We start from the raw sequence: 23,628 nt of genomic DNA, 5'->3' as shown, positions 1-23,628 counted from the left end.
CTGTCGCTCTCCATGCAAATCAAAACGTATAACACCAACACGGCAAAGCTGTATACTGCTGATAATATTATACAGCTCCTGGTACACTAGTAACACAGAGCCATTCACAGTGAGAATCAAAACATTGCATTTATTTGAAAATGATACAGAATAAATTGATTCTGCAATATGTGTGGGAAATGTATTTATATTTATAAATGTTGATATTACTAGAAAATGTTATTACATGGTACTGTTTATCAGCTTCTTTAACAGTCAGCCCACTCATAAGGTGTGAATTGTTTGGTAAAACATGCACATAAATTAGCAGCTGTGGGTCCTATTGAGTCAAACATAGGCAAGCACTAAGAACTGCTGAGCAGCCAACAGTACAGCTAAATTACAATTGCAATTGTACTTGACGTTTGTTCCAAAGCGCTCTTTGTTGCAAACCAATGCATCAGTTGATTAATACTGATTTGTTCCTAATTAATTATTGGAGTGGTAAAAAGGTGGCGGTGTCATTAATGAAAAAGCCTCATTGCATTTTAATGAATTGCATTCATTTGTTTTGGTAATATTGTAGACTGTGTGCATTTTTATAATCAAGCGTGGAATAAATATGCATGGCAAAAAACAAAAACGAAATAAACCCCAAACTCTGAATGTGTTTTGCATCACAAGATTGCTTTTTGAGCAGAAGGCTTTGTCCTTGACCGATGCACAATTCACTACATAGGAGGTTTTCTAATACAGCTTTCTAATTGTATTCATTACACAATTAAGGTTATGCTATTAATGAAAATGTGAACTATATTTTAAGAGACAGACAAAAAAGACTATGTATATATAAATATAATCTGTGTATACAGTGCAGACCAGGGACGTGCACAGACATTTTGGGGGGCAGGTGCTCAAGTGAGAAAAAGGGCACTTCCCATAACCATTTATAAAAAAAAATTTCAAACAAAAAGTTAAATATAGTTGCACATCTCTGACTTACTGACCAATTTATTTTAATACCCTCACACTCACGTAATTGTTTAATACTCAACAGAATTCTACAAAATAATCAGCTGACACAGAGACAATGGTCTTCTTTAGTATTCACTACGCACAAGAGCAGACAACAAACTAGTACAATTAATAGTTATTAAATGAGCAGCCAACAATCAAAAACATCAGAACTTTAGTCTAATCTCCCAACCTGATATTTTTATTTTGTATTCAATCAATATATTTTTGGAAAGGGAAACTGTGCGCAAACAGCAGTAGATATATATTCATTTATTTTAATTTTTAAAAAAGGGGGGAAAAAGGGCACTTTCTCTGGAGGAAGAAAAAGGGCAGGGGCTCAAGCCCACTTTGATGTCTATGTGTGCACGTGCCTGGTGCAGACACTGTACAAACATACCGTAATCAAGGACTGCAGGCTGCATTTAAATCCCTCTTATCTCCCTGATAATAACCTCAAAAAAGTCCTACTTCTTTTGTGAAAATGACCACATACAGCAGGGCACTTGGGGCTCTTCATTAGAGTCACCGTGTGTGTTGTTGCAGTAATTTGTAAAATAATAAATAAAGATATTTCAGGCTGTCACTTCATACTTGTAACAGGGTGCCTATCACTATCCTTGTGTATACTGCTGGGTGTTTCGAAGAAAACAATATCTATAGTACCCTAATTAGTCGAACAAAGCAACACATATATTTGTTACAGGGTACAAATGCCTCACAGAAAGACGACTCCTCTTTGGAAACACTTTATTTAGTAACGGAAGTTTTGAGCCAATGAGAAAAGATTGCCATACTCTTCCACCAATGGGAAGTTAGGATGCTCCGGCTCTCCTAGTAAGCAATGACTGCATTGGATAAAACAAGGAAGGAGGCTACAGGCCAGGGTATAAGTGGATTTGAGGGCTTGGAGGAAAACAAGGACGCTAGTTAACGTTGTCTCGGCGTTGAAGGTATGGAATATGTTATTTGAAAGTTTACAGAGTGTATTCAAGATACATAGGGTGGTTAAAAAAGCAAATGTAGTATATTAAGCTCAACAAATATCAGTTTGACAGGTAGTCACAGACATATGATGGCAAACCAAGCAACCACACTAACTAATAACTAACCAAACTAACTCATGTAAAGACCCCGGTGTTTTACGTGTTTTCTGTCAGTAATGAAGCTATAAAAGATATCGGACGGAGAGCTACTTACTTAACAGCTATGTAGTCGCTTGTCTTGGTCTAACGTTGTTTCAAGCTAGCCAATGGTCATGTTTGAGGGTTAGCTTGGCTAGTTAGCATTAGCCTGTTCCAACTGGAGATGTTAGGACTTGGCTAAAGAAACATGGCCAGGAAACTAGCACAGCTTCAGTCTGACAGCTTTGCCTCTTGTGACAATGTATACGTTTAGCGTGGCTAAATAAACAATAGCATTTTTAACAGCCTAAAGTGTTTGCTAGCAAGGAAGTCGGCTACCTCCATAGTTTCTGTCTACATGTTTCACGCTTGGCTTTTAAAGGACTAACCTCACCGTCTTCATGCCTGAGCTCAGCGCACGCACAGCACTTAGCAGAAGCAAACTATCAACTCCATCTGTTCAGTGTCACTACAAACATGTCACTTTAACGTGTTCATATCAACAGGAACCACGCGGTTACGGAAACTTTTTTCCCAAATAGTAATAGAGTTTACCAGTGGCAATTATTTTAAAACATCCAAGTACTCCCTTTATTTAGTACATCATGTCAGCTGAATTACCCGGGACATTGTTCTGCCAAGTAACACACACACAAGGCAGATATTTATAGCTTCAATTAGCCTAGTTCTGTGTAAAGCAACAAGTTAGGAATATGATGCAACTGTCACATTTCAGCTGGGGTTGGGGATCAAGTAACGCCCATGCCCCCTTTCATCAATGCATGTAGGACATTTTACATCCAAAATGAACATTAATGCAAATATATTATTTTGAGGAAGTAATATGAGCACAGGCTGTTGGGAGCTAAAGTATGTCAAACACAAATGTTTGCTTTTAGGATTAACATGCTGGAAAGTTCTGATATTTACTGAAGTCGTGCGCTGTTATTAAACCTTTTCTGACACTTTTGAACTGTCATGTTGGGCTTTTCTATTCACTTGTTCATTTCAGTTGGGAATTTGCTTCTAGATGTTATTACATATTTAAAACTGTGTGAAATTGTAAGAAAGTCTAACTGTTGATCTGTAGTACAATAATACATGTGTTCTCTGTTTGTTTTGGAGATGTGAGACACAATTTATTAAACTGGCATGCATGACTTACTGCATTGCAAAGGTGTCTTAGTTACGGAAATTGTTATATTTGTCTAATTAGGCAAAACATTGTATGTGTGCGGACAAAATTAAACTCTGATATAGTGCAGTTGTAAGACTTGTTGTTGCTAATCAAACCATTACTACTTGGCTTGTTTTTCTTGTGTAAAATGTAATATTTGTTGATAGTACCATGTTATTTTTTAGGTGTGGTTTTGGCAAGGGTATGGAGCACCCTGTGCACAGAGGGGAGACGATGCCCATCGGACTACACGACAGGTAATGTGCAAATGTCTCATTCCGTTTTATTTCTTCTTACAATTGTGAGTATGTGTATTAACCTTTATATATACAGTCTATGGTATTAACTAACTTTTAACTAGGCAAAATGACATTACCTGAGTTATCAGTGCTGTTGTCAGTCAGGAAAATGTCTTCTGCCTGTAATTGGACGTGTTAATCGGGTAATCCGTGATTAGATTGTAAGAAAGAAAAGAAGTAGGCCTGGCATCAATTACCTGGGACAAGGATTGAGAAGTCTTACTAAAGTGTCACACATGATTTAAAAGACATTACTTTGTTTATGCTACATTAATTCACCTTTGGCAGTTTTCCATGCCTGAATGGCCTGGACATGGTGTTGCTAATTTATCACAATTTGCCAGCTGTTGTACTCTCTCACAGTTTTGTCACTGACCAGATGTGGAAGTTGAAATTGAATATAACGACAACTGTGGTTGATCACAACTTCAAACAGTATATCAGCAAATAATGCAAAGTTAAGATTAAAGCTATGACTTCTAAAACATGTCCTCAGCCGACACATTTGGCCCGGCTTCTCTTGAGTTTGCTGGAGAGGAATATCAGTATAGCTGAAACTAAGACACATGGAGAAGATACAGAAACTTGGTTCAGTTACGCAACCTCTGTTCTTTAATTAGTAGAATCACACGTTTTACTCCGTTTTTGTGGTAATTACTTTGCAATAATAATCGACTGTGTTGTAATTGTTCCAAATGATCAGTTTCTTTTGACATCAATGACAGCAGGCAGGTGATGCATAGTCTGCTTGAAAACTGAGTGTAAATAATAGAGCAGAGCAGATGACATTATGAACTTGCTTTTATGGATTATATGTTTTTTATTTCTTTAAAAACATCCTATCAAATGATTCCATATACTGATTCCTCTTGGATTAAGACCCGAGTGTTGCTATACGGGTAGATTGCGTGAGAGTTTTTTGTGTATTTGCTACTATCTGTTGGCAAACGATTTTCCTTTAACACATGAACATAATTGTGACTGTGTGGAGGTGGATGAGAAACTACACCAACTGGATGAGCAGTTATGGAAAAAAAATAACAGATATGATCATTAACTGTTGAGTTTATTGAAAGAGGCAACAATCATGGCATCAGTTCTCCCTCTGTGTTTTCATTATTTATTGAGTTGTATCAAACATTTTAAGTTTTCTAGAAACAGGGGTACATAGTACATGGCTTAAAAATGAGCATCATAACACTGATTGTTGGGAATATTGCAGTGATATTATCTTTTCAAGGGAGTTGCGTTTTTGTGAGGAGAGTAATAATAGTATAACTGAGGATGACAGGTGGAGCTCTGAGCTCTCGGGCTTTGACAGAAGAGACCAAATGACGGCTGCCCTTGCAGTGGAGGCAAGGTCATTCTGCCATTTATAGTGTTAGCTGGGAGGGACAATAGTGGAAAGCCTTAAGGTGTAATGAAGATTGTTATGAGGATGGAGCTGCAGGTGGATGCTTCCCCCTCAAAACCTCCCATGAAGCCTTTTTTCCATTATAACTAGACTGTGCCATCTTCCCCACTTACAGTCTCAACAATATAATAGTGATTCACACTTTGAAATAGATCTAAAACATGAAAAATATAATTTTAATTTTGTGGACTAGGCATAAGAAAATCCTTGTTGCATGTCATGAATATCCTGACCGAAATTAATTGCGATTAACAATGTAATCGTGACGATCATCAAATATGCTTAAAACATACTGTAATTTCTCTACTTAAAGGTGAGGTAGGTAAGTTTGAGAAACCGGCTCGAGATACACTTTTTGTTATATTCCATGGAATGCTCTTAACATCCCGATAGCAATGAATATCTTAAGTGCTTTGACAAAAAAATCCATAAAAAAATGTCATCTGTGGAAGCCGTAGTACTGTAAAAAGTACGACCAATCATTTTAGCCGGCCCGGCTAAAATAACTGGATGGCCTACCTGCCTGTCAGCCTTCCATCTGTGCACAAACTTATCTCGTGCCCTCATTGGTCATGTGCACGTTCGTGTGTGTTGGAGGAGGGGCTCTATAAGGAAGTGGCAGATGTTCTCCGGTTGTGTATTTTCAAATTCTAGCGATCTCGAGCCGGTTTCTCAAACTTACCTACCCTACCTTTAACATTTAGCTAAAAAACAAATATTAGTTTATTGCTTCTCAAATAGGACGCATCCTCCCTTTTCTTTCTTTGTGACAAATTATCACACAGTCTTAAATGAGGTGGTCATTAATCACAAGGTTTGGCTGCATAAATAAGGAGCACACAGAAGACAAATAGGGACATTGTTTGGCTCTGTTCTTGCATGATAATTCCTGTATTTTTCCAGACTCTCTTTTCCACTCTACTTTGATAGCTTGTTTGACACATTTTCTAAATAAGGTCATGCGAGGATATTCACGATTATCTGGATAATTAAAATTCAACACTTATACTTTATTGTGAATGTTTTTTAGAAAATGTTTTACTGTCCCATTTCAAATTATGGCTGCTGTTACAATTCAATGCTGTTTTTTTTATACTTGAGAATCTTCATAGTGATTGTGTTCCCTGTTTCTGAGGGGCCATTTCTTCTGTAGTCAGTGGACTCATGTATTTGTTACTTGCCAGTAGGAGTGTATTTGCTTTGCTCCCTTGATGATTTAGGTACAATTTGTATGAATCTCTTAGATGGTGGTTACAAAGGGGCATTTAGATAGTTACATTTGACTTCAAATTAACTTCAACAGATGCTGTTCCTCAATTTCTTGCAAAATAATCCAACAGATCTAATTGATTTCTTAAAAGTGGGGTAAGACGACAGGCATGACGACTTCTGTTTTCAATGAGATATTAATTTTTCTACTTTTCTGGTTCTCATATTAGGTTTTTTCGGCGAGTATCTTTTCAGAAATATCAGATAATTCGCATTCGTCACTTCAGGTCTTGAAAATTCTATAGTGTCATGACATATGGCGAAAAAATAATACAAATATTTGGCCTTTTATTTTCTACTGTGCCCCCATTGTTTTTGTAAACGCAAAGGATAAAAAGCATCATTGGATAGTTTAAGACTTTTCATATTTTGTAAATTTGTATTTAATTTCAATGAGGGAATTTTAATTTAAGAAGATAGTAACTTTATTTGGTTCAAAGTAATTAAATTGTATAAACATAGTTTTCTTCCTTGTACTCCACGTCATCTTTTCAAAGCACGTCCAGAACTGTAATCACATCTCCTTTAACAAGGTGGCACTGTTGCTCAGCCGCTGGTCTGCTTACAGCCCTGAAAGGCTGATGGGAAGGCTGGGCTTCTCCCCCCTCCTACCATGAGACAACCGTAAATGCAGCAGGGCAAGCAGTCGTGGTGGATGCAATCTATTGGCTTCTCGGTGCTGCTGGTAGAGTCACAACCCTGACTGTAGCCTGCACTGCCTGTACCAGTGTATTTCTGTAGCTGCTGCTGCTGCTCTCCCTCCCCCTTAAATGGTGTGGGCAGAGTGGGATGGAAGACTGCATTGGAAACCTTTTCATGGAAATGGTCTTTGCTGTTGGTATTGCTCTAGCACCATTCTGGTGACAACAACATGCCGTTAAAATGGAAAAGCGGTTCTCCTGTCAGCTGGAAATTCCCAGTGCCAGTTCTTAAGACATCCAGGTCCTCACCCCTTTCGCCTGCCTACATGTGAGTAAGAGACAAATGGTATACTCGTTGTACCTTTTTGATGTCATTCGTATAGGGATAGATTTTGTTTTTGATTTATTTTACTTAGAAATAACAAAATGTATTATTTGTTGCAGTTGTAATTAGGCAGAATGTGATTAAGCCTCGTAGTGTGTCAGGAGCTGTTCCTTGTCCAGCATGCATTTTATGGTTCGCTGGCAGAATGCTTTGCTCTTGGGCAGCAGGACTCATGTTGCCGCTAGTCTGGACATGGCATGGCAAGCGCCACATCCCCGACTCTTGCTCTCTCCCTGTGGCTATGTTTATTTGGGAACGGGGACTCAGCAGCTTGGGAGGAGCCTGCCTTTGTCAGGATGTCTGGCGTGCCCTGGTTTTGAAGCTATTGTCATCTGCTACTGTTCAGGAGGGGGGGGAAGGGTAGAATGGAAGTGCCTCTCGCAGCCTCTCGCCATCATCGCTCTTTACCCCTTTTTCCTGAGCTCTGCTGGAATGGACAAGTGTCTTGTTTGACTTCATGTGACATGGATAGGGCCTAATGAGAGTAACAACCAACATCTTGAAATAGGAAAAAAAAGGAAAACAGTTTTCATGGCAAGCTAGGCTAGCTGATAGCCTGAAGGCAATTCCATAGGCTAACGAGGCTTACTTGGATGGATTTGTACGCAATTGGATTCATGCAGTTATCACGCAGCTTTGCTTAAAAGCTTAAGGGCTTAATTTTGGCAGTTTTACACAAATGTTTATTTTAAACATTGCTGCATCACAGCATTGACAGCAAGATAAATACATCCTCTAACCTCAGTGTAGCAGGTGACATCTGCAGAAGGGCTAACTCTAAAAGTGCACAATATGTACATTTACCATACATGACCCTAAACTTGAAGCACTACATTGTGTCACTTTGTATTAAGCAATTAACAAAATGACATGATGGATGCTTCACCATTGGCGTTAACGACTTGGCAATTATGTTTTAATCTTTATTTAACCAGGGTAGTTTCACACACATACACGCAAAGTATTATATTTTGGCCTCTCGGCATCTTCACTGGAGCAGTTTGGGGGTTATGTGTCTTGCTTAAGGGCAGTTCAGGGGCAAATGTCCCCACCCATCTGTATCCAGGCAGTTTGTAGATCACACGGTCGATCTTTCACCTGTTTAACTGATCTGGTTACACTGTATAATATGATCTTAAAGTGATTTGTCAAACATTTGAGTCAATAATTTAGTGGAATAAATTGAGCTGATTTTTTAATTAAATCTAAATTAATTAAAATCTCAATCGTGTCCATGAAGAATTCAGGTTAGCAAATATGTTGACTGTAATTGAGCTAGCTAAAAATAAAGTGGCGCAAGGTAACACCAAATTGGGACCATAAAAATATATATTTATTACTGGTAAACAATTTTCTCTTCTTTACTCCTGTAGTGTTTTTATCACTCTTTATAACACGGCAAATGTTCATACTTGCTTTATTAATTTCAATAAATAATAGTCATAAACCTGCCCTGTGCTGCACATCTCTCTGTGGTATATCAGTTAAAAACATTTGTGATATTAAAATCTTCATAATGAGTTAGTGGCAGTGTGTTTAAAAATACCTCTGAAAAAATGCAACTGTGTAAAAGTGACTCCGCTACTGCATGTTATCAGTGAGTCTGGTATTTTCTTTTCAACACTTGACATTGTACAAAAGCAAGACAGGAATGTTTTCCATCAGTATGTCTACTTTTTATACTGTTTCCATTTAACTCTGCAAAGGAAAAAGCACAAACGAGAGGGCATCGAGTGTCCTTCAGTGGCTGCGGATGGTGCTTGCGTGTCTTCACGGGAGATTGTGTGTGCGCACGCTAGCTAGTGAAGCGTACACAAGCCTTGAGGCTCCACCCCCCTCTGCCCAGTGTGGAACTGCCCCACCACACCACTTACTATTTTGAAATGTGTATATTGTAAGCTGTGTTTTTAGACGGGCGGATATTGGGCCCCAATTATAGGTTACCCTGTGGTCAGGGAGAAGTTGCTCTTTATAGTCCCTTTGAGTGGTGCCTCTGTCAGTTTGGCTTAAGAGACATTTTTAACTTGCTGTGCTGCTGGGGAAATCTTTCTATATGTATCCAGAGCAGCAGGATGATGGAGGACACATGAGAGAGAATTTTTGGAATACCTGACCTACATGATGTGTAAAATAATAAGGATTTATTTTCACAATGTGCTTGCCTGTTTTAAAACAACCCTAATCCTATATATAGACTGTTAAACTGCCCCTGGTGCAGATTTCAGGCTAGCAACAGGGAATGGTGAAGGTTCACTGCCTCCACGGCCAATAGAACAATCTTCCGCTCAGTAAAGCATCATTGGGTTTATCTTTTATCCCACAAAAAGTCCTTGAAATGAAGGCCATCTCTCCTCACACAGCGGTTCAGTACCAAGCACTTAACATGTGTGACTGCTGTCTTTAGTAATCACCTCTTAGAGACGTCATGTTGAGCCAGCTAACTCGACTGCAGCAAAGCCTGTTCGAGTCCAGTCCAGCGTGTAATATTCTCCTTTTCCCTCCCCGCATGGTCTTTGTCAACAACGCCATTAAGGACAAATGGGATAGACATCAATCATTCCAAGCAAAAAAAAATTCCACTTGACCTTCATATTTTTGCTTTAGAGCCTAAAAGTGACCTTTCAGCTGCTGAGAGAAATGCAGCCTTCTCCTAACATGTGGCTGCTCCCAAAATGAACTAAGTCAAAGTCACCCCGTCTTTGGAAATATTTCTAGTGTTAACACTTTAGTTAAAGCCAGTGTGACTCAATTCAATACAGACTGTACAGAAATATAAATGAAAGCTTTGAAAGTCAGTTTAACAGCCATTTGCGAATGTAGATGCTTCACATGTCTCATGTGGCTGTTAAATCCTTCTGCTGAAACCCCTTCACTACTGCTATGTATGTTTGCAGTCTCCAAGGTAAATTGCCCATTAGTTTACATTCTTTGAAACATACTTCATTACCAACCTGCATTAATTTGATCAGTTAAAAGGATCATCTAATAATTGGAGCGTAGTTGATTTGATGGCTGACATCAAACTGAATAAGAGTGGAGTTTTGCACTGGTGGTTTTTTTCTTTACCTCACTGACTTCATCTGACTTGAAAGACATTTGTTATGTTTAAAAATACATAAAACAGTGGAATTATACTCATGGGTGTCACCGGATATATCACAATGTGATTTATGTGTTAATTGGGATGATATGCCAGCAGAGATGTTAAAACTACAATGCTCTTCTTAGCCGAATGATTGTACTGCAGTAATTCACAATTTCACACACACATTTTGTAGAGAACGGCACATTCTTAAAACAGAAGCACACATAGGCGATCTGAATATACAGGATGTGTTTCTTTAAGGGCTGTTGTCAGATCCGATTGATGTTTTGTTGGTTGCGTTTGTCTTGTTATCTCCGGAAGGCATAATCCTGGGGGGGATTATGTGTTGGCTTGTGTGGTAAGTGTGTGTGCGTGCATGTATCCACGGCTAACCTTGAATACTGCTGGACTCATCAGCCTTTTATAGTTTTTGTCCACATTTCTGACTGTGTTCTCAAGGACATCTCTTAGTTTCGAAGATTCAACATTTTTGAAAAACATATTTTTATTGACTCTTAATACCTTCATTGACTGCTGGCTTCTCTTAGCTGGCCGTAAATGATCAAAAACTGGTTTCTAGTTACTAGTTTTAAACGTACACATCACACACGACAGATTATGAAGCTGTGTCACAGGTGCAATAACTAACTAGTCTAATTTGTTCACAATGTGTGCAAATAGTATGTTGATGCTAAATAATACACTACTATTCAGTATTTAAAAAAATTACAAAGTACATTTCATCTTGTCTCGCTACATACTTTTGGCTTTTATCATTATTTTATGTATTAGAAATATCTTAATTTTCGAATTATCTGACGGTCTTTCTTTGCGCCGTCAGATTTAGTGTAAAATTATGAATGACAGTCATATCCATCTTTGTCGATGGTAAAATGGATCAGGAATACACTGAAATATACAAATATCAAATGAAAAATGCTCGAGGCACGGAAAATCTAGCTGCTCCTTTGCTGATCTACTCTTTGAAATGTGTTGACAAGATAGAACTGGTAAAGATGTCAGTGTTGTGTAACCTGACGTCAACATTAATGCAAAATTGTGGACAAGATGGAACTGGTAAAGATGTCAGTGTTGTGTAACCTGACGTCAACATTAATGCAAAATTGTGGACAAGATGGAACTGGTAAAGACATCGGTGTTATGTGAACGTTGACGTCAGGTTACACAACACAGGACAAATTGTGGCTTGTATTCATTCAATCGAACATTACAACAGTATTCCTTTCATACAGACAGATCTGTGCTCTACTGAGTGCACCTTAATATTCCTTTATTGTGTTTACTTTGATGTAAGGCAGACAATAATTTGGTGTGCCACATCAGCTACACTGCCGCTGTCTACTCTGAAATGAAGACGTTATAAGTACATTATAAATGGCTAGATAGTGTGTTTTAGTCATGGTTGTGTGTCCCAATCCACTGTCACCCATGCCCTCAGTTGCTGGAAAATGATCCAAATTTGAGCATTGTGGTGGACCTTTTAATTTCCCTGCCCTTTCATTTGAAACGGACATAAAGTTCTTGCTGACTTGAGGCCATTTTGTACAAAAAGCTGGAGCCACACAGGGACAGGGATCATTTATTTTCATTGGAAGGCCAGAGGGGAGGCTCAGGAGGTAGAAGAGCATCAAGGGAGTTCAGTCAGGGTAGACTGTCATGTCTGTGCTCAACTCACTCACTCACTCACTCACTCACTCTATTTCAAGCATACTACGTCATCGAGTGCCTCCGAAGTACTGTTCCAATGTCCAGCATACTTGGAATTCTACCGAGCCTGGCGTACTTCGTAGCGAGAAATTTCGAAGCTGCACATGTGTAGACTCCGGTCTTAAAATCCCCAGAATGCTTTGCGCACGGACCAATTTCCCCAAATCTGTGGCGGAAAATGTAAGGCGGGGCCTCTCATATGACGCACACCTGCTCGCCTGTTCCACTCCGTTTTCCGAATGCCAGGAAGTATTCTTGCCTAGCTTCTGAAGGAAGTGACTCGGAAGACATGTGCTACCAAGCAAGCGTCCTCGACATTGTGAAACACCCACTCACTCAAAAAAGATGCTTCGGAGAGGCTTAACAAACTGATTTCTGCCTTGGCCAAAATACCTTTTTTATTTGCATGTTTAAAGACTAGATTGTAAAAGTCTGCAGCATTGGATACTAATTGGATAATAAAAAATAACTAAATTCACACTGAACCCCATCAGCGGGTCAGTTCAAAACTACCTTACTCTTTGCCTGTTCAATTTTAATATATATATTGTTTTTTCTGCTCGTTACCATCGTGACAGTTGGGGAGGTATTAAAAATATCAGTATTGCTGACCTACTGTATATGATTGTGAAAGGATTGGCAATTTATCGTCCATCCCGTTTAGATGGTGACAGATTAAGTCCATTTGTATGCAAAGCGGTGCCGCTTTTTTCATTTGAGTCGAGGCAAAAATATGCTGACACGTCTTATTTCTCCTTGCGTTGACACATCTCTGGCCTTTTTGTTTAGTCACTGGTTGCAGTCCTTGGGTTCACATCCCCCTGCAGAGTCTGCCTATGCTGAATCACATATCTGAAGTGACTTTTCATTTCAGTGGATCTTGATGATGTTTCTAAATGAAGAAATGCAAACTTTCTTCAAAAATTCATATTATTCTGGCTGTAGTTGTCCTTTTCCGTTACCACTCGCTCAGCTGGTTCGTGTTCCTCCATCCAGCATCGTTCAGGCTGATTAAGTATTTGCTACATGTTGACAGATTGTCTGCTCCACCCACACGTTGTGAAGCTCGTTTGGCTTAACCTCTTATGGTGCTGCGGCTTTGAAATTGTTTTTGAAACTTAATTTTAGGTACTCGTAAATTCCCCAGCCTTGACCTTAAAGTGCGTTTTGATTATAAAGTGTAATTACAAAGTCATTGTAGCGCACAGGCTGCTGAGATGATTAGCATGATTGGAGTAATTATCTGGGGATCGTGTATGGATAGTTTGTCCTGGACAGAATTAACCTCCAATAACTTTTGGAACAACAGTGGATCTAATGCTTAACATAAAGCACCAAGAACATCTCTACACACACACACACACTCTTTACGCATCTGTCGGCACCATATACTTTGTTACATGTGTCTTTTACATGTTGTATTTAGCAGTTTTTAATTGCCATTTTGATGAAGCTTATTAAGACATTCTCTCATAAATACTGCAACTCTATTGAACTGTTTTTCAAATATAATTGGTCCCTTTTATTTAAATCTGCATTTCAATGCTAATCTATTTTTAAATCGGACTACCATGTTCGATTACCAGCATTTTAAAAGAGTGAATAGCACATCACAACTGTCCTTTCATTTTGGTTAACCCAGAGCATTAATTAGGGAAGACCAATACTTATCTTGATGGGCAGAGCAGACATTTGGCAGCCACATGTCACCGAGCACACAGAATCTATGAATGGATACAAATAATCTAAATGCGATATGTCATGACGGATTTAATTCATTATAATTATGAATATTATTCACATTTTGATATTGTAACCCATCCACCTGACCCGTTGTCGCGTAATAGATGCACCAAAGTCTGTTTTATGGAATAGAAGTCTTCGACCATACAGCTTCCTCCTTTTCTCTTCCCAGCTGCTTCTCTGTGGTGCTGGGGAAAAGGAAAGAAGAGCTTCGCCCAACTCTGAGAAATGTTTTTCTTTTCACTTTGAATTATTCAGTCTAGTTGAAGAGAGAAAGTGTGGTGCTGAATTTAACCATGCTTAGACGTGAAGCCAATAACACATTGAATAATCATGAGGCTAGTCACCTGGATGGTTTTTAGTTTGATATACATAAGCTAATAGGTTAGGTTGGCTTCAGATTGAGCCCTAGCACTGTCACTTTTGAAGCTGTGTTTTTTTTATATAATATTGCATTATATTATTATAAAGGCCTTTTTTATGTTTGCCATTACTAAAATCTTTACTTAAGCACTATGGCTGTAGGAGCTTAGAGATATGTTGTGTCAATGGGGCAGAGGTTTCCTTTTATAAATAAAGTGTGTGTGCGTATAAAAACATATTTCTTGCCAATTTTTCTGCTGCCTCATTGTCTTTCTTGCTCTCAGGCTCTTCCTGTGTTCCTGTTAAAACAATATGTCATACGAGTTCACGGTAGCTAAGAGCAACTTAAAAAAATGTAGTGAATGTTTTATAAAAGTCTTTGTATTGCAGTTTGTACACAAAAATGTTCCAAGAGTAATGGGCTGCATCTATTTTTCATTAGAAGTACGTGCATATTATATGGGATTTCTGTGTTTGCTTGTGCTGGACTGTTCTTCCCGTCTCCTGTGAGTAAGCAGTCATTTTGAAGCAGGGCCCATGAACTAACACAATGAAGACATGACTCTCAGTATTCCTGCCCATCTTGTTACTTTAAAATGACCAGGGATACACCTTCTCAGGTATCACAGTACTGTAAATACATCGCTATACATCGTGCTCTCATTCTCATGTGGAAGAGAGTGAACTTCCAAACATATTTTAAGATCAATGTAGTTCTTAAATATGTTGCTCCATGAACCATGACATGGGTATTTTGGATGTCAAGCACCTGAAAAAGATTAGATGAACAACGTTTCTGTCAATGCATGGCTAAGCACGACGAGGCAGCAAAGCTATATAAACATTAATCTTTTAAGACTCTTCCACTGTCACCGAGGGGAGAAAACCAAGTTGACTTCAGCTTCCTGAACTGTCACTGCTGGAAGGATGTGTTTTAAGCGTTTTGCTGACATGAAAGGATTGGTTGGACTGCAGCCCTTGTTTCTTCATAATTTATTTTTCAATCCATTAATGTCCTCCTCTGCTTATTAATAATTATTCTCTTTCTCCCAGCTCTGCTCTAAATCTTAATAGGTGCAAAATAAAGAAGCTGTGCTGCTCATGCAGAGTCACTTACCTAAAGAAAAGATCCATGGCATTCATGTTATTTGTCCTTTCCGTTGAAATTACAAATGTATTTTCCAGAGCTTAAAGAAAAATCAATAACATTGAGAAGAACTGGTCTATGGTGGACACATGAGAAATGACTGCACTTTAAATTAATCACATGTCTTGCTTTTTCATGTATCTAAAGAATCTGCCAGGATATGTTCAAGATACAACCTGAAAGAGGCCGTAGTATTCTTTTTGGAGTTTTCTCTTTCCTGTAGTGTTATATAGGTTTTTGTGCATATAAATGTTCTGCAAAGTCCCCCCCCCCCCCTGCCTGAAACGCCTCCTGAACTCCTTTGTGATGTCACTATGTTACAGAAGTAAACAAAGTAACAATCCTGGTTCTATTGGCTAGCCCTCAGAGACATTGTACACGATAGACTAAAGCCCGCGTCACACTGTCCCGAAATTGACACCAGATGGACACACGATAAAGGAAATGTTCAAATTCGGCTCTGATCGCAACATCGGGCCATTCGTGAGGGCATCTTAAGCCATCGTATGACCGCCGGTGGAGTTTCTCAGGCTCCGGCAGCAACTTCGTGGGCGGTGGCAAAATTGCCGAAAAACCTTGCGAAGGTTAATTTTCGTGTTGAATTCGTGTGTCCATTTTGCCCTTCGTAAGGCCATCGTGAGGGCATCTTGTCAAATCGTGTCATCTTCATCTTTGATTCGTGTGATCATCGGTGCCATCGGGCATTTTTTGCCTCACGAAGACAATACGAAGGAAACAAGAAGCTGCCCGATTGTCTTAGGAAGGCAACATGACTACGTGAAGCCCTCTTAATGCCGTCGTGTAGCCATCGTATTATAGTCAAATTTGTGTTCTGTGAAAATGATATTACATTGTTTTTGTTACTTTCGTTGCAGTCTTAAATGTAATTTAGGTTAACTTCCTGTTTTATTAAGATGCTTTTATTTTGCTGGAGAGTTTACGCTGTTGACAGGAAGTTGTTGACGGAGTGTGTGGTTCGGGTGCCATCCTGTGGCCTTCTGTAGGCATCGTACTTGCTTCGGCTGTTGCTTGGCTGTTGACCAAGTTCGGGGCCATCTTTGTGCGAAACTCACAATTCCATATTCTTGTGTCCATCCGGTGTCAATTTCGGGACAGTGTGACGCCAGCCTAAGGGGCGGGACCTCGCTAAGCATTTGACAAATCACAACAGAGCCAGCCAGCTAACCAGTCAGACCAGACTGGGCACTGATTAGCACAGGCAGTATGAGGAAAATAAAGACCTTTTGGAACATTAAAGCATGGAGACATGTCACAGTAGAGATACAAATATGAACCTGAAAATGAGCCTAATATGTCCTCTTTAAACCATAGCACTCATCGTCACCATACAAGTGATGATTCTTCTCTTATTGGTACTATGAATGTGCCAACTACTAATCTAAAATATGATGTGTAGAAGCATAAGATCAAGTTTCATTTTTATTAAACCCAAGGATCAAAGGCTTTTATCTTCACCTTCTATCATTTTAATCCCCCCTTGTTTAAAGCTTTGTTCGGATGTAACATACAGCCTCTTGGAGATAAGCATAATGTATCTTTGTGGGGTTTTACGCTCATTTAATCCTCATTTTGTAAAAAGTGAACAATCTACTAGTGTATACTGCGAGGTCACCTCAACAGACCAAACTCTTGTGTTTTCAGTCATCATGAATTTTGATGTCGCTGTTTAAAGGGTCGATCTTGATTTTCTAAATAACTTTCAGGTTAAAATACCTGAAATAAACCCATAATTGTCATCAGTAATAAGTATTTGACAGGCTAATAGATTGTGAAATATTCTTTGATGTTTAATAAATGATTTCTGCATTGGTTAGTGCTGAGCTGCTTTAAGTCCCATCATCTTAAAACACCTACAAATGCAGCTAAACCCCCGTTCTTTGGGAAGAGCAGGACATTTATGTGGGATGCTGTAGCTGTTGTCTTCTGTGTTTCGTTCCGGCAGCCACCAACACTCCTTTGTGGTTTGGACATCCCACTCTCTCCTCGGTGCCTGTCCGACTTACCACCTGACGGGGTAAATTGTGCCATGACATTGCCTGTGCTGTGTCAGTGTGATTGTGACCACTGTGTAAGCCAGTGATTTTCAAAGATTCCTGCTTGACATGGTCCATGATCATCTCCTTGTAAAACGTAGCCGATTACCAATCCCATCCTCTCGTCGTCATTTTAAAAATGTAGTTGACCTTATTAAGCATGTGTGGCCTAGATCATAGTTGTTTCCTTGCCTCTCATAGAGCTAGCTTCATGTTGTTGTGCTTATGCTGCCTCTGTTGTTGATGTATCCACAGTGGTCTTCCTACCTGTTTCTCAGTTGTTGCAGCATGTGAAGGGAAAGACAAATAGTGTCTTTCTCTTAATGTTCATCATATACCCCAACTGTCTTTGGCCTTTACCGGTTAAATTTTCAAAGAGACTAAAGTTGACTTTTCCGACGCTGAAGTCTTTCTGATGTGTTCAAGTGCAAAATGTGAGGTGACATAAAACGTTTGATCAGCCAGCCTCTGTCGGCTTTGGAGAGTCTGAGCCCTGAAGCGAAGCATTTAGGTAGAAATAATATCAACTCGACACAGAACCTTTACACAGCCACACCTTCTGAAAGTCTTTCTCTGTCTTTCCAGATGTAATTACTATATTCAACATAATAGAGTGCCACAGTGACGCGTCCTAAAACCCGGAAGTAAGTTAGCATTTTACCACTTCCGGTTCCTTCGACAAAAAAGCAATGCAATTTCTCCATAGGATTTTGGAAAATAGCTGGAAATAAGGTCTGTGGTTGGTTGACACACATTGAAGAGACGGATCACGTTTTGTTCTACGACATTAAATACATCAGCAAGTGACCCCACTGGTGATTTCTGAAGAGTTAACGTGTCTGAAAAACGATGGTTGTTAACAAGTGGCTGAATAGGACTACAGAAGTTGTCGAGGCCGTTGTACGTCATTACACCGAACACGTAAACACTCCCTCTAAGTTTGTTTTTCCCCGTGTTCTGCTTGAAAGCAAGTACCTGCCTCCTGCAAACTGTTAGAACAAACGCTTCAACTTGTACAATTTAGAATCTGTATTTTTGAATATGGATCTTAAGTTGGCGTGACGTTGAAGCAGCGACCCTGCTGTAGTTCGTTTATAGCAGAACGTTTACTTCTGGCGACTAGATTTATGATTAGAAAATTATAAAAGTAGGGTAGACATGTGGATATTATCCGACTGAACAAAATGTGACCCGTTTCTTAAATGTGTCTCGACCACAGACCTTATTTCCAGCTATTTTCCAAATCCTATGGAGAAATTGCATTGCTTTTTTGTCAAGGTAAGGAGTTTACTACCGGGTTTTAGGACGCGTCACTGTGGCACTCTCTCATCAAAGAGGAGGCAAAAGTATCTTGCAGACTTCTTTCTCAGTAGCATGTGTATTAATAGCATGATTCATGTCAACATTTTCAAATGAACAACAAATTATTTACATTGTTTCTAATCAGATGTGACGTGGAGCGATAACAATACGAAAAAAGACTGGCAGAGCTGTCCTTATGTAACAGAAGTACTAACCATTATACCACATTACTCGTGATAATGGACCTGCATTAAACATGGAGTTACATAAAGACTGCTCTGTATTTATGCAGAAAGACGCAGTGACAGTTGAAGATGTGCTTTTGCAATGCATTTTTTTATCATTGTTTTCAGTCGATTTTAAATACGCTTTGCATTTCAGCCTAAATCTGCCACATTAAGGAACAAATTAACTTCAGGAAAATCCCAGAGATTCTTTTAGCATCTGAAAGCTATGTTTTATTTAGAGATGTTGAATAAAGTCCCCTCAAAGCCCAGGGGACATTACTCACAAATCATAAAACCGCTCTAACTACAAAAAAACTCAAGAGTACATCCACTCAGGGACTTCAGAAATGGCTTCATTATATAAATAGTCCTTCCAGAAAAACATTACTCTTGTACATCTGAGAAGCACTGTCTGCTCATGGGCCTGTTTGAAGAGACTTTCTGTTATGCTGATCCAAACATTTTGTAAAGGAATATTTGATCAAAACCAGGCCAAAATACATCTGAAAACAAGCTCTTTTTTTAAGTGCCACAGTCAGTGACTTCTCTGTCATCTATATGTTTAGTTGAAAATACTTGATATATTTTATTCTGATGAGATAAGACTTTCAAGTGATTGAACTACAGATTTTGTGAGTCAGTGTGCAAAGCCTTTCTTTCTAGGCGTCACCTCTTACTAAAAGCCGAGTACATTAAGGGACTTTTTTTTTCCTCAAATTCCTTTTGTTGCATTACCTTATCTCGCATTAAAAGATACCAACCTGCTTTGACTCGACTACTCAGAGGTGTTATAGTCTAACCCTTTAAACAAATAACATTAGTTATATCATGGACAGCAGTTTGCTAAACACTTTTTTTTTTATAGATGAAGCAATCTCCCTTTCAAAAGAAGGGTACACGGGAGCGACAAAGCATAGCAATCAACACTGTTTGCTTAAAATAACAGACAGTCATGGCGTATAGACTTTTATGATTTATTTGTACCCAAATTAGCTCATTCTCTAATGTCAGTTTTGTCAGCGCGAAATGTTTTCATATCCCAGGAGAATTTCCCGTGGGGCTGTGAGTCACACTGGCTTTCCACATTTTCTCTGTGGACCAGTTAAGGACTTTACATTACATTTTAGTTAGAGTAATATCATAAGAAACGGACCATACGGATGATTTAAACGCTGAGCACTTCGGGATTTGAACTCGGATACGAAGTGCGTTTTAAATTAAACCCATTATTATTATAAATCTAATTCTCACTGAGCAGCTTCCTTATTAGTAGTGTCGAGTCCCTGCATTAAAAATCAAACTAACTTTCATTGCCTTCGATCATCATTAGCGGAGTTTTGTCTCTTGAGTCGTTGATGAAAACTGAGAATAATGTCTTGTGGTTTTTTTAATTTTAGTCAAAGCTTTTCTGAAAATTAATGATCCTTCCAATGCTGTGCAGCCCATTTCAAAATGGTTTAATTGGATTTATTGTCCTCATTTAACTCCGAGAGAAGATGCATCACTTAGCTGTGGTTTATTGAAGGAGCACGCTTCCACACCCATAAGAGTCAAAACACCGAGAGACATATTATGGTCTGTTTATCAGTAAGCCTCCACAATATTCCAGTTTTAAAGCACTACCAAAATATTCTAAAGCTTAATCTTGCAGACATTTCAATCCAACTATTTTATATATGTTTGCAAATACTTCAGCATTATCACAATCTCCTGTGATGCCCTGTTTGTGTCATGCCTCCCAAAGACTTGCTGGTGGTCCTTAAAGGTAGAAACCAGCTCGAGTGCGCTAGAATTTGAGCTGATTTTTGTATTCTTTAAAGTAATAATGGTAATATTATTTAAATGTAACTGTATGCTCATAACAAAACATTGACTATCAAATATTATTTCTCTTTACAACTTCACCAAGTCACAGGAACTTCCCTTACACAAGATATTGGCCAATCACCTTCGACCAGGGCATCTTACATTTCAAGATGATCTGGCCAGTTGTTCTTAAATGGGCTGACCGACAGAAAATCCCCATCCCCGGCCCCTGTTAGCTTGTAGCTAATCTATTTAAACAAGTAGGGACTCAGCTGGATTATAGTAGCTCAAAATAAAACATTACACCCAAGATTTGAAAAGACATTTTTATTGTACAGGAATAAATTAGTTTGTGTGTTTTTTTTTTTTTACTTCATCGGCTTAGAATGTATTTATTCACATGCATATTGGTGCTACTTAACTGCTGATATGTGGCAGTTACTGTAGTTTTATTGGCTGCCGTGGGTATTTCACATTTCACAACCTACACTTGCGAGTTAAAAATGATCATATGGATGATAAGAGTCACATTCATTGCTGAATATATGGAGAAAAATGATTCGCAGCTATCCATTTTATCCTGAGCTCCTGTTTTCAAGACGTTACGTAACCGCAGGGATTTGCTTGGATGCTATGAACATTTCTTATTCTACTGTGAAGAGAACTTATTTTCATGAAATCTGTAAGCAGGTAGTCATATTTAAGACCAGTAAGTGGCCTTGGTAGAGCCGGAGATGAATGTTTTCTCCCCCTGCTGTGATATTTCTATCCGGTCCAGGCTTGCCGATCTGCATCTTTTAGTGACCAATTTGTCTAACTAACAATTAGGCTACCACTTTGTCACTTCAAAAACGTTTATGTCCTACTTACCATAAGCTACATATAGATGTAACCAGGTGTTTTGCTGCCCTTTTTTTAAAAGTAAAAACTTTCATTTTTTCTTCTCCCTAACAGATCCCTCGTGGAGGACGACGACGCTCACATGAAAGTTGCTCTGGGCTATGGTGACATGGGCGTCTCTGCTCACCTTCAGGCATCAAAGACTGGAAACACGCGATTTTTCACAAGCAACACACACAGCTCAGTGGTTCTTCAGGTGAGAGATCAGACCCGTAGCGACAAAGTCTCATGGAGCACTGAATGTTAACTCAAATATCATCACAGTTTAATAAGGATGTTTCAATTTGTCCCATTGTTCCTTTAGAGATCCTGTAAGCAATGATTGATTATTACATGCATTTATTAAGTTGTTGTAGAAAGTCCATAGCATCCATTCCAAGTTGTCTTGCTTGCATGCTATTAGTGTAACCAGTAATGCTGACTGTAAGCCATGAGAAATAATAAGGCAAAAGTCAGGAATTGCTTATTTTTTTGCATTTTAGTAAAAAAGCACAAGATGTGGTCAACACAAATCAGGTGCACAGGTAAGTGATTATGTTTTGAGAAGAAACCTCATGTGTAGACAGCCTCAGGTACCCAGCAGCAAAATGTGATTCTCCAAAGACCCACTGCAGTTGACTGCAGCGTGTAAATTAAAAGTGCAGCCATTCAGGTCAATAATATGCTCATTGATTTCAGGATGGGGGTTGTTGTTTTAATTAGCAATGAACAATAATGGATTTTTGGCCTATAGATTTCCGATATGCCGATATTTTCCAACATGTTTTGGCCGAATGGCGATATACAAACATGCTTTTTTCCGAATGTCCTGTCTTTCCTGTTGTGGAACTTGCATATTAATATGTTAAGTGTTATCATGAGCTCTCACTGAGATAAAATACTATGCTTTTTCAGAAAGAACACATTAATTGGGCCAAAAAAAAACCACACATTTACCTTTGGAGACATGTAGAACGGGATATTTATTTTAATGTCATATTGAAGGAAATATTGAATTCTGTTCGATGCCAATATTTTAATTGAATGCCTTTGGCGGCCAATATCAATTACTGGAATTCTGGAATCCCTTCAACACCAACAATTTCCCTAAAGAGACTGAATAAAGCAGTGCAGTTATATGAATAGCTTAAGTCTGATATGCTGCACAAGTCCCTACTTTGCTGCTTTGCCTACAAGGATGATATACTGTAGCTCTCAACATATCATTCTAAACCAGTGACGTGCAAGACAGTCAATAAAACAAGCAGGCCACATTCAGTCAGACAGTAAAAGTAGACCAGAGTGGCGTCACGAGCCATTTCTGTTCCATGATCTCACATCTGACCTGCTGTGGCCCTCTACATAGTTCAGGTCCCTCCGCTTGTCTCTGTAACTCTGATGTATCACCTTCTTCTTCCTCCTCCTCTTCTCACAGGGATTCGACCAGCTGAGGATAGAGGGTTTACTATGTGACGTCACGCTGGTGGCTGGGGACGGCGATGAAGCTTTCCCCGTACACCGCGCCATGATGGCCTCCTCCTCCGACTATTTCAAAGCCATGTTCACAGGTGGGTCTGCAGAACTCCGCTGCACTGAACATCTGCTCAACTCCGGCTTTCCCTTTCTCTTTTTTTTTTTAGATAGATAGATAGGATAGGTACTTTGTTTGCATTGCAGCAGCATAGAAAACAAGGCAATGTACATAAGAGAAATTAAGACGCAAGAAATAAACAGTCCAAAAATATATCTTAAATAGCATTAAAAATGTATCGTTTTTTTTACTGTAATTTTCAGGCTAACAACAAAAAGGCTGTTCTGTTTCAATGTCTATTTCAAGACCATTTTTGTCCATTTATGAATACCTCTATACAGGGAGATCTAGTAATAGTAATAACAAATATTAGTTTAAAAAAGACAAATTAATTACAAGAATAACAACTAAATAAACAGAGAAATAATATAGAAATAGAAAAATGTAATAAAAGACATCGA

The 23,628-nt window shown here is 38.9% G+C and overlaps 1 protein-coding gene across 2 annotated transcripts in view; it reads left to right on the top strand.

Moving 5' to 3' along the window:
- The first annotated feature begins 1,868 nt into the window (after positions 1 to 1,868).
- klhl13 (kelch-like family member 13) overlaps positions 1,869 to 23,628 on the top strand; it is a 36,401-nt gene continuing 14,641 nt past the window's right edge. The window contains exons 1-4 of one of the 2 annotated variants that reach the window (XM_034140138.1): positions 1,869 to 1,946; positions 3,480 to 3,551; positions 21,712 to 21,853; positions 23,072 to 23,204. In XM_034140138.1, the coding sequence (XP_033996029.1) occupies positions 3,499 to 3,551; positions 21,712 to 21,853; positions 23,072 to 23,204 (328 nt within the window). In that variant the 5' untranslated portion in view covers positions 1,869 to 1,946; positions 3,480 to 3,498. Of the gene's footprint in view, positions 1,947 to 3,479; positions 3,552 to 7,147; positions 7,246 to 21,711; positions 21,854 to 23,071; positions 23,205 to 23,628 lie in introns of those variants that run through there. The other variant, XM_034140137.1, reaches the window with a different exon arrangement.

This window comes from Trematomus bernacchii, unplaced genomic scaffold (genome assembly GCF_902827165.1).
Source record: "Trematomus bernacchii unplaced genomic scaffold, fTreBer1.1, whole genome shotgun sequence".
Classification (NCBI taxonomy): Eukaryota; Metazoa; Chordata; class Actinopteri; order Perciformes; family Nototheniidae; genus Trematomus; species Trematomus bernacchii.
The sequence above is the reverse complement of the archived record's forward strand: the minus strand, read 5'-3'. Positions and strand labels throughout refer to the sequence as shown.